The 18885-nt window shown below is 39.8% G+C and overlaps 1 protein-coding gene across 3 annotated transcripts in view; it reads right to left on the bottom strand.

Annotated features, from left to right (window-relative positions):
- The window catches only part of slco3a1a (solute carrier organic anion transporter family member 3A1a), a 39236-nt gene extending 23865 nt beyond the window's left edge, over nt 1–15371 (bottom strand). The window contains exons 1-3 of one of the 3 annotated variants that reach the window (XM_005933024.3): nt 15261–15371; nt 11890–12073; nt 6403–6859 (exon numbers count right to left, since the gene is read on the bottom strand). In XM_005933024.3, the coding sequence (XP_005933086.1) occupies nt 6403–6859; nt 11890–12048 (616 nt within the window). In that variant the 5' untranslated portion in view covers nt 12049–12073; nt 15261–15371. Of the gene's footprint in view, nt 1–6402; nt 6860–11889; nt 12074–12612; nt 12786–13157; nt 13173–15260 lie in introns of those variants that run through there. The other 2 variants (XM_005933018.3, XM_005933021.3) reach the window with 2 other exon arrangements.
- Nucleotides 15372–18885: the final 3514 nt, after the last annotated feature.

The following is an 18885-nucleotide window of genomic DNA, read 5'->3' on the forward strand; positions in this document are numbered from 1 at the left end:
CAACAGTCTGTTGATGCCGCTGTGTTTATGATCTGTCTCATCCCACCTCTTATCCCAGTGCTCCTCCCTCAATGGATGACAAAAAAAAAATCCCCTTTTTAATCAGCAGTGACGGTGCCTGACCCAGATTGCCTCTAGAAGACTGCCTGGCAGCAGAGTCGGCAGGAATTCGTGATGAAGAGGAAAAGGTGTCACAAGCATGTTCAGACCAAAACAGTGGCTGTGAATACAGCAGGGTGCCAAAAATACAATAGAGATAATAATGAAAAAATTAATAATAAGATCAGATGGGTTGCAGCCAGGAGCTTCAGTGTACGACTGTGTAGGTTTCAGTGACAGAGGTTAAGGCTTTCATATCATGCCATCCTGTGATGATCCATATCATCTGACCTATTTTTTAAAGGCCAAATGTACACTTTTTTTCACTCCTTGATGGTGCAATTGCAGACTGTAAAAGGTCTTTCACCATCAGCGGAACTATATAAAAAAAAAAAAAAAAAAAAAAAAAAAAAAAACAGTCACAAATTGGTCAAACTCTGCAGATGTGTATTGCATGACTGATAGTGTCGGGAACAAGCAGCTAGAAGGACAAACCTATTGCCTCAACCGTTTGTTCAGTTTTGTATGACAATCTGACTTGAAACCTTAATCTTAAAGGTTAAGGATGGGACTCATGTTAGCATGGTAGAGTTGCTTTGAAGGTGCACAGGACTGTAAAGGAGCCTTGTCAATATAGTAACTGTCTATTGAATGCTCATTAACTGGCTAATTTTTTCTTCTCTCACTATTCTCACACTATTTTTCACACATTTTAAGGTGTTTATCCTTTGTTTTTGTTTTTTTTAATTTGATTCCTTTTAAACTTTGTAAATGTAATTAAATTACAACAATTTAGTTGTTAACAAGTGAAACTGTTTATCTTTACATCTAATCGGCCCAGCCAGATATAAAGTGGAATAATCACAGCATGAGTGCAATATTAAATACAAAAACAACAAATTGACAGGGAGGTGATTCACTTTAGATGACGAGTGCTCCTACTACACAGCAGAAATCTGGAATTTTACAAATCACCCCTTGTGCTAAATTCACACCAGTGTGAGGTTAATGAAACATTATGAGATAATTTTTCAAACTGGCCTCATTTGATTCCTCTAGATAAACAAACTCTTTAATTGGCTCTCATTGTCTGCAAACAGCAGCTTGTGCAAAATCTAACTATAAACTGATCAGTATGTCTTGTCTTATCGCTGCACGGGACTGAGAAATTACCTCATTAGAGGCAGGAATGGCGGAAGACTTGCATCAAACAACTCCTTTTACACAAATTTAATGAACCTTTCACTCAGGGCAAGTTGCTAATCAATTATAGTGATTTCCCCATTTACCAAAACTGGAGCACTGTTAAGGGTGCAGACTCCCACTGCTCTGCACTATGTCTCCTTGCTTCCTCTCTGACTCTTACTTGACGTGCTACTCAGAGTATTCAGGGATAATTAGTGATTAGCTCTAGGACCGCATGTTGTTGACCGGTTGGATACAAGATAATCTCGTGTTCATTGCCCTCTATAGCCTCTAGAACCAGAGTAGAAGTAACTGAGCAGGGAGTACACTGTATCAGGGCCTGCAACTCAATGCACTGTAAACTCCTCTATGCCAATCAGCCTGTAGAGCAGCAGACGGTTGCATGCTGTCACATATGGCGGACAGATAGTGTTCATTACAGTGATGCAGGGAAGCAGCGGCTCATTGATGAAAGGTTAATGCAACCCTATTTATCATCTTGAGATAAACCAAACTTCTGTTGCTAGGCAAACTTTGCATGCAGCTTATACCATGGATGGAAAAACCCATTTAGGATCTAATCCTTCAAGATGACATTACCATGCGCCGACTTTAAGTAGCTTATATAAACGCCATACCACAGCAGTGGTTTGGATTCAAAGCATTTTAGGAGGAATGTTGACAAGCTTCTCGAGGATCCCTCCGAGACCGTTGTCACTGCAACCACTCAACAATTTTCTTAACAAACCTGAAGCCATATTTATCTCTGAGGGGCTAAAGTAAACAAAAATGGTAAAATATGTAGGTTTGAATAAATTAGCACTACATTTTGCCCTAGATAATAATGAGGGCTGAAGATAAAATGTAAAAAAAGTGATTGGAAGAAAAGTACAAAGACAGGAAACACATTTTTAAAGACTTTCCAGGTAGAAGTCTCTTTGGTATGATGTGGCTGTGAAAGTTTACCACAGCTCTTTGTCAAAAGGAGACAGAAACACCTCTCTGTGTGAAAGGAAGTTGTACACAAACAACAAGTGGAAAGTAAGACAGGTGACAGCCACACAGACCACCACAGTTTAGCGGCATAGAATAAGATAGAATTGATCTTGTAAAGGAAAGTTTGTATGTAGGCCGTAAGAAACCCCCACCCCAAAACTTATAATCACTACAGTAATGCGTAAACACTTTCTATACAGGTGCAAGGAAGCTTTCCTGCAGGGAAAGAAGGATGTTGGTTGCAGCCATATAATCTGTGGTGCTAGCACTGCCAATTAACCACACTCAGCAAACTAATCCCTTACTGTGTCTGTGATTATACATGCAATATTTAACCATATATGTTCAACTGAACTCCATTTTGACTATTTGTAACTTTTAGACTTGTAGATTTGTTCCGACTTTCTTCCCTCCCATTTACCCAATTAGGAAATTAGTCACCAGGAACTTCCCTACCCAAAGCTTAGACTGAGAACAAATTTGTGCTTATAACTGTATGAATCACAGACTGTGATGTTTGTTAGCAGATTAAATCACGGAGACCACAGATTGCTAGCTAACAAACTGCTTTTCCTAATAGTGTTTTCATTATGTTTTCAGTGATGACTGTGGCCAATAGGGCATATACAAATGTTCTCTCACTATTCAGACAGACAAAGACATTTGAACTGCAAAGATAATGAGCACTGTGAATGATATAAATAATTTTAACCTACAAATTTATTCCTGAATGTGCCATATTAGTTGTCTAGCTCCAGAAATGATTGAAGTGGAAGTTTGATTCATTATCCTAAAATAACTACATCATTTTTTTTATCCATTTCATACTTCCACTCAACCCTTGTGTGTACTATACTGCAGGCAACGCATGCTTTACATTACGATGACGTAATCAGAGGCTGTTTAAAACGTCTGACACCTAAACAGACAGCTGTGTGAAGTCAGTAAGACACACAACATCAGCTCTAGAGGCTTCTGTGTGACTGTCCTGGACACTGTATTTATGCAGTTGGGGGTCCTGTGGGAAGAGCCAAAATTAGAAGTGAATAATGAAAGGTCATGGAGCAGTGGGAATAGAGATCCTGTTGACGCAATCTGTCCAATCATATTTATTTCCTTTGGCCAGCGACCAGTGGCTACATCTAGACTGGAAAACAAACCAAGACAACAGCATCCAATAAAATACCTGATGATGCTCCACTCCGCGGTGGCAACGTGATTCAAACTGACCTCTTCAGAACACTAAGGTACTTTCTTTTAAGTAGAACATGTAGCCTACCACTTACCAATGGAGGCTTAGCAAAAAAAAAAAAAAAATCTATTAACAATGACAGAAAACATATTATAATCAGAAAGAGACCAAAAAGCTCTCTGAAGAGTCACAACAGACCAGCCTTTAGTGTGTTTTACAGTTGTTGTTAAAAGAGTAGAGACACATGTCTGCTGCAGTGTACACAGTAAAAGTAGGAAGGCAGAGCCTCTCGAGGAGTTGTTTTTCATAGGCCTGTGTGGTATGCGTGAGCGTCCCGGCCCAGTCAGACCCACCTCATTGCTGGCTGGTTGGCATTCCTGCCTAACTCTGTAATTATGACTCCTCTCCAGGCCTCTATGCTACACTCTCCCTGAACCACTGTACTGAACATGGCGCGAGACCTGCCCTCTTCAAAGGTATGTGCTCGTCACCTCGCCATTTAGTTCAGACCTTAACAATAACTCATCACTGGGTGGAAATATGCTTTGACAACAGTGACGGGTAACAGCTGTGCTGAGATAAAAACACCATCACTTACAGATTAGGATCATTAATTGTGCCGATATTTTTCAAACTGGTGCTGAGCTTAAAATGATATGATAGTGAATTAAACAATACGTAAAAACATATTTCTTCTGCTTTAAATCCTGACTATTTGTTAACACTTGCAAGTGTGAACGTGTCCAAGTCTTAATGTATCATCATTCTGCTGAAAATGAGACAGCAGTGGTTGCAGAGGAAGCTTTACTGTGTGTGCTAACACATCTGCCTGCCACTGCTGTGAGAACTATGTGTTAAAAGTAAGGTTTTATTGTTAAAGAATTGAAAGGCGTGCTCTTTATGTTATGAACATTTCCTAAAAACCAAGCCTAAACTCCCCATCAAAACACTCTCTGCAAACCTTTCTGCAGAGGTTAAATAGCCTGAAAAAGATTAGAATTGGAAAGGTGTTAAAGTATTAAATAAAGCACTTTTTTTAAATTAAATAATCTTGCTATGTTCACTTGATGGTCTATGATCCATATGATCCAGCTTAGAAGAAGCTGGAAGCTGAACTGCTGAACCATTTTTTCATTAATTATTTCACAAAGTGATGGATCCTTGCCATCTTTACTTCTCTACTTTGTTTTTGCTTGTTGTAAATTACTTGTGTCATTAGTTTTGATCTATTAAACCAAGTGTTTTGATTATTATGTATGTATATGTGTCAATAAAAGAAACTAAAGAATCTGTTGTTTCTATTATTGCCAATTTAAGGTATAGTGTGTATTCTGCTTTTATTCATTTTCTACACAGATGATCTTTACTGGTGTGCAGGGAGCTAAAGTGAACTATGAAACTGAAGCTCAAGACATTGGCCACAGAACCTGTTTAAAATTAATTAATGTGCAGTAAATAACCAAACACAGTGGAAGAACAACAAAGACTTATGAAACACAACTTGGTGTGTTTCTCAACATTGTTATTGCTGAAGTAAACTGAATGAATAATCCAAAAATGTAACAAAATATGAAAGGAAATTCAGACAATATACACCATTCATGGAGCTGGGGGCACATGACAAGCCTGCAGCAGAAGGATTAGGACGATCAGCTGAGTACGACTCAATAACACATTGTTCCTCGCTGCTCACCGCTTGTTTTTCCTCCAGCTCTCCTAGCAGCTTATCAGAGGAAGGCAGGACCAAATCTCTCCCCCCCTGTGCCTACCAAACTTCAATCACTCACAGTCCACTTCCCACTATAAACCGATTACAAGCATCGACACTGTGGTGCGAAAATGTTAAAGCCTTTTGTGATACTCTGAGCTCTGTTTGAAATCATAGAGCTCTTGACAATGTGCTTTTTTTAAAAAACAAAAACAAAAAAAACAAAAAAAACCCATGTTAAAATAAACACAATGACTGGCAATCAAGAACATCAGCTTTGGCCATGAGATTACAAAGCACACTGCTGGCTTTGTCCACAGGTCACATCTGTATTGGAGTGACACACAGCACGCTGCTGTGCAAATGTATCAGGAAGGGTGTGTACCAGCCTGAACTCATCCTACATTCAGGCTCTCATTGTTTCTGCTGCACACTGGTAACAAACATTGCCTGCTATTCAGACACATCTCATGCACTCTATCAAAGGTTGATGTTTCAATCTGGATAACAAATTACAGGCCCAGTCAAAACATAGAGACAGACTGATTGGGATTTTTGCCTGTGGTTTACATGTAAAGGGAAAGATTAATCATGCATAACTGTAAGTCAATGAAACCTTTTTTTTAATGAATACACTGAAAAACTTATTTTCAATTCTGAATGGTGTGTGTGTGTATATCTATCTATCTATCTATCTATCTATCTATCTATCTATCTATCTATATATATATATATATATATATATCAAGAACCTTACTAGTCAAATTTACAAATTGTAAGGCCTCAGATTTAGTTGCTCTCTAATCTCTAAACAGCTACTGTGAATTCACACTTTTGCACAGAAAGCACTCTGAATTCACCTTAAACCTAGCCACATCAGGAGCATCCTGGATTTGAGAGAGGAGCGCAAACACAGCAGACCGACACATTTCACCCATTTCTGGCCTCTTTACCACTTAAACCACTGCAATGGAGATTAAACAGCTCCAAGATGTGCTCACCTGGCACTCACATGAACAGGCCTGCGCTGGGAACAAAGGGAGATGGTGTGCAGCAGAAGTGCACATGCATAATATGTTGACTTAAGCTATGTAAACATTAGACCTGATGGCGATGAACAAACACGCAAGGTTTCATTTCCTCGGGAAATCAATGTGTTGCTCAAAAAGAGCAAAACGTTTCTTCCTTTGATGACACCCTAAGAATTTTTAATATGGCTCACCTATATAGAGTGAGGAGTCTTTCTTCTTTACGTGATCATCGATATAGGAGACCCCCAGGGGCTGCACTGGCGTGGCTCCAATCCCCAGCAGGACCTGGGCTCCGATCAGCAGCAGGTACATCATGTTGGTGTTGGCCTTGTTGTCACATACATTTTTCTCCGCTTGCTGAGCCTCTGAACTGCTACTATTGGAGCAAAAATCCCGACCCTCATTAGTCCTCCACACTTCCCCTATCTCATACTGATTTGTTAGAAACTCGGGTAAAGCTGAGAGCAGAGCGCCGAGTGCCATGACGATGCCACCGCAGCCGATCAGACGGGGCCGGTGTGCTTTAGCCCCAAAATAGCTGACAAACAGGATAAGTGCCAGATTGCCTATCTCAAAGCTGCTGGCTATCACTCCGACGTCAGCACTCTGTAGGTTGAACCGCCGCTCCAGGGTGGTCAGCACACTCACCTAAAAACAAGAGGACAAAAAAAAGGAACAAATAAGTAAAATGTGGGACCATGCGAATAATGTGGAATGAAGAAAAAAAAAATGTCGAATACATATCTGGATTTTAAAACAAGAGCCATTGAGGAAGCATGATTATTCAAACATAAAAACACACATTAACTATTAGTGGATCTAAATAGGGCCTGTGCTTGATTCTTTCAAGCACTGCTATAAATCACGTGTTTCCATCATCATCAGTCACATTGCTTTAAAGTGTGCCTTTCTACTGGAACATCCTGAATAACGAGCTGTTCAGATGTTCCACGCCGTGGCTCCTCCCAGGCAACAGGCCTCTGTTTCTGATTAGCTGGGCACAGCAACATTTACTTTCATTGCTTCTCTTGTTCACCAGCTGTCATCCAGAGCAAGAGTTAAAGCTTACCAGTAACTTCTAAACAAAGCAAACACAACAGAAAGGTTGTATAGGATAGTTTTTTGGCAACCCTGTTTGTCAGATACGATTCAGAGGTCAGGGAATAAATACTGTGAGGCCACATTTATAGTCAGGATATACAGAGACGGACAAATAACACTTTAAATTTAGTTAGACATGTGCATGCCATGATTTCTCAGTAAAGACGGATCTGTGGGAACAGTCTCTCTGAGCAATGTGAACCACAGTGGCACATTTTAGAGAGTATATTTATATATTTGGCTCAAACTGTCCTTTAAAGGGCACAACTACTTCCCTTTTCCCAACTGCCACTATGAAGGAGTTTTGATTGAGCTACTAAAAAAAAGAAAGAAAAGATCCTACTAACACAAACATCCCCTGAAAAGAGGGCCCCACCAGTCAACTTGTGGTTTCTGCTGCTGGAGCATTTTACACATTTCTTTTCCAATTATGGTGATTTAATGTACACAGTTGATTTAGGTTTATAAGCAGTTTTAATGATCTTTGTGGCTCCAAGAGGCTCTGTGCTTAAGCTTAAATGTGGAAAACTGCTCTTTTCGTCCGTCATGCAAACACACTTGAATGTTTCCTTACCTTGATGCTGTACATTTTAAGTGTTTGGTTTGCAGGAGGAATCACAGTGAAGCATCAGCTTTATATTTTTAAACAGTAGAACATAGAATATATTTTCAGCTTTTCTTGTATTTAGTACCTTCACTTCCTCCACAGCTGTCCTTTCAGTGACAGCTCAACACACTGTGTTCTCCTGAAATTGAACTGCAATCTGTATCTGTGGGTTTACTGGGTGCATTATCTTTACTTTATTTACCTGTGCACAATACTTACTACACAACAGGTGCGTAGACTGTCACTTCCAACAAAAAAAAAACAATGCTATACAGTCTGTTTTGCCATTTGGGTTTAAAATAAGCTGTCTTCTGTGACTTTTAGAAGTTAGATGTGACAGCAGGTCATTTTTGCACTTCTCTGAACACAACTGCAGTGACTCTTTCACTACTTATCAAAGTGCGGAGAAGATGATTGTTGGGAGCGGCTCATGCCGGAGTCCTTCAGTGAAGTTTGTTGGATTGAAAACTTCAGAATGAGTCATGACGTTTCTGCCCCTTGGGTGGCTCTTTCTCGGGAATGCAAACACACTAGATGGGCTGCATTTATGCCTGGCTGGCTCTGCCCAGCTGGGATCTAAGCTCAATCCTGTTTTACCCAGCTGTTAGAAACAATAGTGAGCCCCAACAACCTGTTAACATAACAGCTGCAGCTCTACGCAGACATTAACATTGAAACAGAGGGAATAAAGCCACCACATCATCTCATCCCATTATCGAGAGCCTGCAGTCAGCACCTGTGACTGACAGTTTGAGCAGTGGAAACCCTCTGGATGAGTCATACTCTGGTCTGCAGGTTCAACACGTTTCTGACTTCAACAACCAGCTTTCCATCACGGTTTTTTCACTTACAAGCATAAAATACACAGGAAAAACTGAGAGGAATGCTTAATGGTCAGTGGTCAAAGCCACATTTTCTCCGCATCACAACTCAGACTGTGGAAATGTTTAATCTGTCTCACAGCAACAAAACAAACCTCGTCATGCTGACAACCCATCAAATATGAGAAGAGCAAACCTTATGTGAGCATGAGAAGACAATTTTTCTCAGGATGTACTGACCAGGCATTTAATTATCAACATGCAGAAGAAAGCTGCTCACTGCTGACAGTCACTTCTGCACATTGAGGTTCAGCATTGATGTAAATGTGCAGAAATGGTGCTATTTGTGATGGGAGAGCAACTGTTTATAACCAAGCTTCTGCTATTAGAATGGAATCCACTCTGTTTTATGAGGTGTGGCTTACAGCAGGTTGAAGGTTATCTAAAGGTATTCGAACAGGGCTGCATAGGTTATTTTTAAAGAGCTCTGATAGTGGCATCCAAAAGAAGCTGCCTCCACAGTTTAGGACATGGGCAAAGAGATGAACTTTTAGTTAGTACTTTCTCTTTTTAAATAACTCGTATAGCATAGTTTGAACACTTCTTTAGAAATGTACTGCAGTTTTCAAAACAACATTTTACACTTTCACAGAATCTGATATTTGACAGGTGTGTTAATGGTTATACTCGTGTTCCAATCAACAAAAATGGCTGAAGTAAACCAAAAAATGTCTGGTAAGTTACTAAACAAATCAGATCCCACCTAAAACCTTATGTTAAAACATTATAGGTATTATATAATACATTATATAAGTACTGAGATTTCAAAAGGACAGCCATGTTTGGGCTTCCTCCGTGTTTGAACACACTTGGTGTGACAGGCCTGCAGCGCCAAGACAAACACTGTTGAGGTTCAGTTGTTGCACTTTGTAGCTCAAAGCTTTCAAGTGTCAGATTTGGTGGTTTTGTGAGAAGTGATAACATAAGCAATAGATTTTGAACTCTTGGGCCCTGCATACAAAAACTGACCAATGCTTTCTATTTATAGATTTACATATAACAACACCCTAAATTTAAAATTTTAATCAGGCATCACTATTTAATGGATGTTTGAATATATTCATCATGCATGTGATCTATTGATATCAAAAGGCAGCAACAAAATACCTTTTTAACCACGGCAAAATAGAGCAGCTTAAATGGCCATACTTCAGATGAGTTGCTGTTTGTTTACCTATTGAAAGCCCATATCCTGAGTGCACATACATTATGTTAAAAAGCTTTGGCATGATTGTAAGCCAGGACTTTAGTTTCCTGTAATACTGTGATTCAAACTCTATGTCCACCAAACTGAAATGATTAGTCAATTAATCCAGTGAATCAAAAAAATTGAATTCATTTTTCAGCTATTTTAGCAATTAATAAATCAGTTCTGTCATTTTACCAAGCAGAAGGAATGGAAATATTCTGGTTTTAGCCTTTTATATGTCTTTATAATATCTCATCATAAACTGAATATCTTTGGGTCTGTACTATTAGTCTAGTATTGTAACATACCTAGTAATGACAGGGAAAAAAAAGAAAAAAGTTATAGCCCTAATGTGCATTAGACCATTGAACTCGACTGCCTAGAACAATCTTTCATTATTTGCTTCAGACTCAAAGCCGTTAATTCCCTCTGTTCACTTGCACAACTAAAAAGAACAGGCCTAATAAATCACGGACTGCAGACGTACATGTGTGCTCTCATGTGTTTGTGCAGGTTAACCGTTCCCCTGTAGTCAAGCTGCTAAATCAGGAGGCACAGCGTGCTGTTACTGTAAGTGTCTTGTGCTGTAAGCAGCTCACAGAAATCAGAGGGGGTCGTGATAGTTAAATTTTGCCCCTTTGCTGCCAGTAAACACTCCTAAGCACCTTCATCCAATCAGACACCGCATTAGCTCATACAGGTCGACACCAGCTCATTAGACTGTCACTAAGCCAGGTACCTCAGTCCTGGCTGAGTAAATGATATTCCATGTAAATCAGCTCGGTGGGTTTTACAAACAAAAACAGGCCCAAAAGCTTGGCACTAAGTGAATGATTCCAAACCTCACCTGCAGGTCTATCTTTCCTTTCCTGTTTAAACAGGTGTCCAGTGCCAATAAACTACAAAAAAACTGCAAATGCCTGTTTAATCTGAAATAAACAGTGAAGAAAAAGACCCCCCTCCTCCCCGTAAGCGACTCCCGAGTGGCACCACTGTGCTCTGTTGTTGCTGGGCCACAGGATGCTTGATGCTCAGCAGGTTCAGTAAGAGTTAAGATAAGATGTTCCACTCCAAATATGGACAAGATATTTAGGGTTTTACTCTAATAATTGAACAAGCAAGCTGAGAAATCAGTGTGATTCTTGGAGAATAAACACTGCTAATATTGAAACTAAATGTTCAGAGTGGTTCGCCCAAGGTTGTGAAAGATCCTCTGGGGACCCTTTGAGGAAAAATTTGAAGCACTTCAGGGAGGTTTGTTTAACAAAATCTATATTAGGCATTCCTGTGTTCAAATTTTACTGTAACACTCCATCATCATCATCGCCAAGACACATTTCAAAGATTCATCAGAAGAAAGCAGGTGTTAATTATGTTATTTCTCATACTAACAGTTTATTTGTATGAGTAATAGTAAATGTGAAAGCTTAAGTAATGGAGGGGAAATTTTTGACCTTGAATGTCATTTGGGGTCAAAGCAGCCAAATTCTGACATCCTAAATATGTTTAGGCTATTATTACTAAAGCTAACCAGAGTTTTAAAGTCACCCTCTGGTAAATGGATGGTAAATGATGATTTAGTTTGAGTTGTGACACATTAGAGATAAATTAGACATGAGTGAAAAGTAGCCATAGAGGTTTTCCTCACAATAAAAACACAAGCAAAAGAGTGGTAAAGGGCATACTATCCTAAAGGGCAGACTTTACTGAGAAGAAGGCAGGTTTCTGTCCTGACACTGTTCTGCTGCATTAGTCAAAAGCATGCAGAGCAGGAAAAGCCCCAAATGCAATAGCCTAGTCCCAGTAAACACAGATCTGAGCAGCCCCCACTGCAGTGGGGTCTCAGTTCACACTGCAGGCACTCCGAGTCCTGCGTGAGCTCGGGTTGTGTTGTACTCACCAGGTATGCTCCGACGGTGCCCTGTGCCAACATCAGGGCGCATTCCGATATTAAGAATATCTTGATATTTGAGAAGCACGAGGAGTTTTTGCGGGGACCGTCTGCTTCCAGCATGTCCCCGCCGCTCCGGTCCGGGTCCCTTTGCTTCTTCACCTGCATCCTCTCCTACGTTAGCCTCACAGAACTACGAGAAATCGAAACACACAGCAGGGTGACCAAAGGCACACACTGGCAGGTACAGTGTTTCGCTTTTTGCTTCCCCTGGAGGCTACATTCGGGGTGCTCCTTGGCGCCGTTCCTCTCGATTCAACAAACTGTACTCTTTCATCTGACAAGCTACCAAACACACATCCAAACTCCGCGGGGCTCCGTCGCTCGTCTGCGTCTAAACATTGCCTCCTTGTCGACGCGCAGAAACATGTGAACTCCCTGAAGGTGTTAGCAAAGGCACAAGTGAGACGCGGACACGTAGATTCCTGTCAGATCGCATGTTTCCGCCGCGGACTTTAGTGGTTTTTCGCGGCGGCTCTGGATTTTGCTCACCAGGTTCTTATTTTTCTGCTAAACTCCGGCCGTGCCGGTCTGTCATTATCCCTAACTCACACAGAGCTTGCCCTGCCTCCGCGCTCCCACCTCCCACCTCCCTGTACTACTCTCCTCCTCTGCGAGCACAAGTGCGGCCCTAGAGGCGCTGCAGAGAAGCGTCGACTCCGCTCAACTTACATCTACTACAGTAGTCCTGTGGGGCCTCGTGTTTGTACTGTCCACACGTGTTTAAGAAACACTTAACTATAACAAATTGCCATCTTCTCACACCATAAACTCTTATGTGGTTTTTGCTGGTTTGAGGCTAGCTGCTAAACCGATTCGTTTGTCAACTACAGTTTTAAGTAATTTACCTAAGAAAAATGCAAATGAAGTGAAGAATACAATATGGTTGACACGCCATACTTTATACTAGTACTATTAAAATATAGAAATAGAATATAAAGACAAAAAACGGACCAGGACTTTAACAGGCTTCAGAGTTAAGCATTTTAGCTACCGCCATCTTGTGCCCTTTTTCTAAACCAGCAGTTGTAGAAGCTGTAAGCTAACTTAGCTGGCTAGCTAAACTGAGTAGCAAGAATCTCTAATTTACTTCAGTAATACAGTTCTAACTTTCGATCATGTAAAACAGGCTACAAATTATATACATGTTGGACAAACCTGGCAGCCAACTTCTTAGACTGTCTTTTAGTATAAGAGAAGACAGAAATGAAACCCACCTGTCTCTAACCTACACTTGTAATAGGTCAGTTATTTTAAAACAAATATCCTTACAGTTGCCACAAACAAATAATTAGCTAAAGTGAGCAGACAGTAGGAAGGGATTACCAAAGTGCTAGCAGGGGCTCCATAGTGGGCCACAAAGGTACTGCAGGTGGTCCAAAGTAATAATAATGTACAGTTACATATTTATATAAATACATTTATTTATATAAAAAAAGATAAAACTGGCAATATAAGGGGGTTAGCTTGTGCTATTAATCAATACTCTGACCTAAATGTACAACACATGTATTGACTTTTGTGTCTAATTTGCAGGTGGCTCACATATTGGGCTTATAACTTAACACAAAAAATTTAAGGAAATATACCAATTTCTCTTGTATTTTAATTAGAGTGAAAATGTAAGATTGAGATTTTCTGGTTTTTAAGTGTGCCACAGCACTGGTGAGTTTGGGAATAGCTGTTCCATTTTAAATTTGGGGATTATTAAACTTTAGGAGCCTTCCTCTAGTGGCCATGTGAGGAACTGTAGTTTTATGACACACTTCCTACATGTTTGTAGTGCTTATGGGAAGCTAGCGTTCATCTGTTTGCTTTTTTATCTAACTCACGGCAAAGTGACAGCAGCCTCAAGAATTGCCATTTAAATAGTTATCCAATCATTAAAATAGTTGTAAGAAGTTGCATGAATAATAAAACTAAAAATCATCTTGTAATGACATCACAGCAAGTGTGACACTACTGCATTCTTGGACCACCTCCATTTCTAAAATGAAAGACAAAGATACAACTTATTGAGAATTTACAAATACATTATAAATTAAGAAAATTGCTGGACATGCGTGTATAGCCTATTCAGCATCAGTGCTATGGACAGGCTATAAATGTATGCATATATGGTTTAAAATAGCAAAGTCAAATTTATATCTTGTGAATCGGAATCAATTAGCATATGCTCTGCTACCAACCCTGAGCTTACATTTTCAAATTTGACTTTATTCTAAAGTTCTGTGATCCATCTTCTTCTGCGTAACCAACTCAGGGTTGTGGGTTGGCTGGAACAAGCTGTCAAAGGAGTGAGAGGTGATGGTACATCCTGGACAGGTCACATATATATATATAAACTCCACACAGAAAGACCCAGATTGGATTTAAACTCATAACCTTCACCCAAGTGATAGTGCTAACCATCACACCACTGTGACTCTGTGAACTTCCATGTTACACCAAGGAAAAGAAATTCCACTGAAACACAAAGAGGTATTCAAACACTACTTCAAATCATCATTTTGGTATTTCTTACTATAGAAGATATCGCCAGGACCACATTTTGGCAGGATGACACACACACACACACACACACACACACACACACACACACACACACACACACACACACACACAGGCGGATTGTAAGTGCAAAAACAGCACCAGGCACAGTGTCGCATGTGGTAATAATCAGCTAAACCTTGCAGTTGCATCACTTTAACACTGCCTTGCTAAAACATATAGCAGGAGTTGTGATGTTTGCACAACCTTTTCCAACCTTTATCACTGGATTACCATGCTCAACATTTCTGGCACGAGGTAATGGAGTGGCTATGATGTAATGTAACCACATAATGTGATAATGATGGTGTGGAAATAAACAGGACGATAAACAAAATATCGCGTAAAGGCTGTCAGGATTTTCTGCACGGGTCTACGCACAGTTTTAGATGCAGCAGCAAGAGATGGAAAAGCAGCACATGTAAAGGTCACGGAGATGAGTTGGTAATCGATCAACTGTGAGATGTGTTTGTTTTTTTTTCATTCAGTATGTGTCAGTGTCCTTTTTAATGGCATAAATATGGGGAAATGTCAACAATAATAAATATTTTTAAACCAGTGACAGTGTAAAAAATAAAAAAAGCAACCTAAAAATGAAGTTGATCTCACATTATTCACAACATTCACCTACAGTTCTACTGGTATGACAAACCCAGAAGACTTGAAACAGACTCTTTCTCACTTCCTTTGGAAAAACGAGGAGCCAAAGCACAATGAAAACAATAAATGATCACTGTGTTTCAGCCACCAGCCCCCTCATTTTCAGAAACCTTTGGCAGGTGTCCAAAGCGAGATGATCATGAGTAGTAGACGTTCCCTCACTCTTGACCGGCACACTCCCACACGAAAATGCTTCCCACACTGCTTCCTACGTTCAGCCTGTCGGGAAAAGCAAAACACAGAGCGTGAAGATGACAGTTTTAGTGTCACATGGTTCAATTATACAAACTGTGGCATAGCCTTTAAGTTCCAACTGAGCAACGATGTGGCAAAACCGAGACATGTATGTAAATATTGAAACGAGCAGTGTAGTGAGAAATGGAAATCTAAGGTACAGCAGAGTGGTTTGCTAGTTTCAAATTGTTCACAGACCCTACACAGCTGAAGCACAACGTGTGTCTGTGATACTTGGGGAGTATCAATGATATTCAGTGACTCCATCATCACCGATGCTTTTCCCAGAAGGCTCCCACCCTCTTTAGCCTGCTGCCGTCTGCCTGCTTTCACCAATGGGGATGCTGATCAGCTTATAAACAAGTGTGCTGGTATTTGTTCATACATAGCTGACAATTTCTGTGACTTTCTTTTTCACTTGTTGATAGGTGCTTTAAGGTACTCAGGACTGATTTGATCTCCAGTCATTTTGAAGGAGGGTGTAGCTACTGTATGCTGCAGGATGTCATCAAGACACTGAACTAAAAGCAGTTATTAAAACAGTAAAATTTTGCATTTCCCCCTCTCCCTCCTCACAATGCTTTAAACACTCTAAAGCATTTTCACACAATATCCATAAAATTTTGGTAGAATGAAATCTGTTTACCTTGGTTCAACATCGGACACACAGAAGAAGTAGTCCGCTTCAGAACTGATTCAGTGCTGGAAATGTTTAAATTAGCCAAGGACAGAGAGTGCAGGACACATATCACCAACTGGCTCAACATAGCCGCAATTTGACCTCATACAGACTTCTACGGAGCCAACAAGTTAGCAAACACTGTGAGACATTTGCTTTTTCACTGCTCTGCAGTGGGCTGCAGTGCATTTATGAAAAATTAGAGTTCCTTTTAGGGATATGTTACAATTATAAAACATGCCATTTGTGTATTATATGAAGAGAAGATATATTAAAAAGCTCATGTTTCATACCATTCTGATGAATCAGTCTGAGCAATAGCAAAAGTGAAGGAGGAAACAGGAAGAAGGAGAAGGGGATTTTTGACCTTAAATTACATTTCGTGCCAAAATCAGCAAACCACCATGATACTACAATCAGGATTCAGTCGTCTGAACCGTCTGCATTGGTCAAAAGCAAAGCAGGCAAAGAAAACAAATCTACTTCTTAAATTCAATGTTGTTTTTCACTGAAGATTATAGAGCTTTAGGTATTTTAGTGAGATAAGAGAGTCTTGCAGTGTTTCTTTTGAAACAAATAAGATGGAAATTAAGATAAGAACAGATGCTACTTCCATTGACAAATCTGCCAGAGAGAAAACATGTTTATACAGTTTATTTTAGCATTTTAAATAAATTACATCAGTCTGTACTTTGTGATTCACATTAGTTTTAACAAGAGCCATTTGTAAAGCAGATATGTGTGTGGTTCTGTTGAGTTCTTTCCTGCTCTGTGCGTGTGTGTGTGCACCACTGTTTACATACAGTAGACGTGCAGAGACATGAGTCAGGTAACCAGCAGAGGGTGGAGACAGCTTGGTCCGGTGCCAGGAATGTATGAATGGAGAAGTCTGCAGAGTATTGTTCTGCCTTCTGAAACAGCTGCTATTTATAGGATTTGGAAAAGGGTGGACTGCGGGAAAAAAGCCCAGCCCATTTGGGAGACAGTGGGGAAAACTGAAGGAGTCTGAGGAATGACTGGGAGTACAAACAGTCGTGTACTTTAACTTTTCCTGTTTAAATTTCAAAGGAAAGCATGCTGGCCAAAGAAAAGCTACATGTGTTTTTTTTAGTCATTTAAAGTACTCCTTATCAAAATCTATCTTTTTCTGTCATCATTATCTTTATGTCATGTAGAAAGCTTACTTTAACTCCCGGATATTTAATTACGGCACACTTCTAGATCTCTATGTTACTATAGCAGAAGCTACAGTAGCCTCTACTATAGTGATTCGCAATTAAAATTACAATTAGACAAGCAGTAACACTTTAGATGTTGAAACTTTAAACATCAATTGAACAACCAGTGAAAAAACAGTGTTTTTTTTAGTTCTCAGAACCTTTTTGATCAGCTCATATCGGCCCTTGGTGCAGCTTTCTGACACAAGCTCTTTTAGCTGATGCCTCTTTAATGGCACCCCCCCTTTAATATATCTTTCCTGTGATTGGCTGTTATTCACGGACAGAACTTCGAGGCTTTTCTGTTCACAGAGACTAACATGACCATATTAGGGAGATCCCCTCTTACTGACATCATACAGAGCCATGAAGAGAAAAAAGAATTTGAATATTAAATGTTTTGAGATTTTTGGCTCTGAATGAATATTTTTGCATTGGCCCCATGGCTTTAAACTTAAAACTTTAATATGAGCATCCACATTACATATCGTTAGCTTCATAGCATAAGTGCCTAAGTCATTTTTTTGTGTTTTGTGTTTCAGACGGACAGGATGATGCAGCAGTGGTAGGGGAGTAAAGTTAGGCAAAAATCTCAATTTGACCAAAAAATGACTTAGGCACTTATGCTATGAAGCTAACGATATGATATATAATAACAAGGAAAAGCACAACTGGCCCAGTTAGGCTTGAACACTAATACTGTGGTTGTAGTAGAAGCTACTACAGTGGAGACTCTAATCTAATCTTTTCTGTGTAAATATTTCCTTTATGAACTATATTTCTTACACAGGGCCAATGTGGAGAAAGCTATAAAACATTACTCTCACACACCAGCAGTGTCTCTGACTTTTCACGGCTCACCTCACTTTGAGTCCCGCAGAGGGTTTCACCTCTGGTAAAGGGCTCGGGGCAGTTTTTCCTTCCCCGTCTGCTACCTGCAGCTGTCAGTTTTTGTCTCCTTGGTGCAACTGAAACATCAAACACAAATTTAGGCAGGGTCCACAATTTGAACACCTGCAGCTCTCTCTCTATATATATATATTCAGCTCAGTGCTGATCTTAGAGTTATGCAATAGTTTGCACAGAACACAGAACCAATCATTTTACAGTCTTCATTTCATTAGGCCTCAGCAATCGTCCACAAAATCTCTTCATCCTTCTCTTACGCCACTGTGGCTATGGAAACAGCTCCTGGAGGATATGGGCAGCAGGCTCCACGCAGAGGGACTTTATTTTTATGTTGTGAACTTATCACCAGATTAATTGGAAATGTGATGTGACTCGCTGTAAAACCCCAGTGGTCATTTTGGGCAACGGCTAATGCCAAATTGGCTTTATAAAGACTGTATTTATTTTTTATAAATATTTTTGTCTCATAAGAATCCTTTTATAGCTTTAATATTTAGTTAAGTAAACTGTATAAAACAGTTTTCATCTAACTGACTGATGTGGAGTTGGTCTAATAAGATAAGAAAAGATAAGATAAGAAATGACCGTGTACAATAGTACAACGAAATTGAAAACTGTCCCACGTCAGCACTAAGTACAACTAAACACAACAAAACACAACACAACAACACACAGCAGATGTTAAAGTGGGGTTTT

Source organism: Haplochromis burtoni, unplaced genomic scaffold (assembly GCF_018398535.1).
Source record: "Haplochromis burtoni strain Fernald_Lab_line unplaced genomic scaffold, NCSU_Asbu1 Contig_164, whole genome shotgun sequence".
NCBI classification, from domain to species: domain Eukaryota; kingdom Metazoa; phylum Chordata; class Actinopteri; order Cichliformes; family Cichlidae; genus Haplochromis; species Haplochromis burtoni.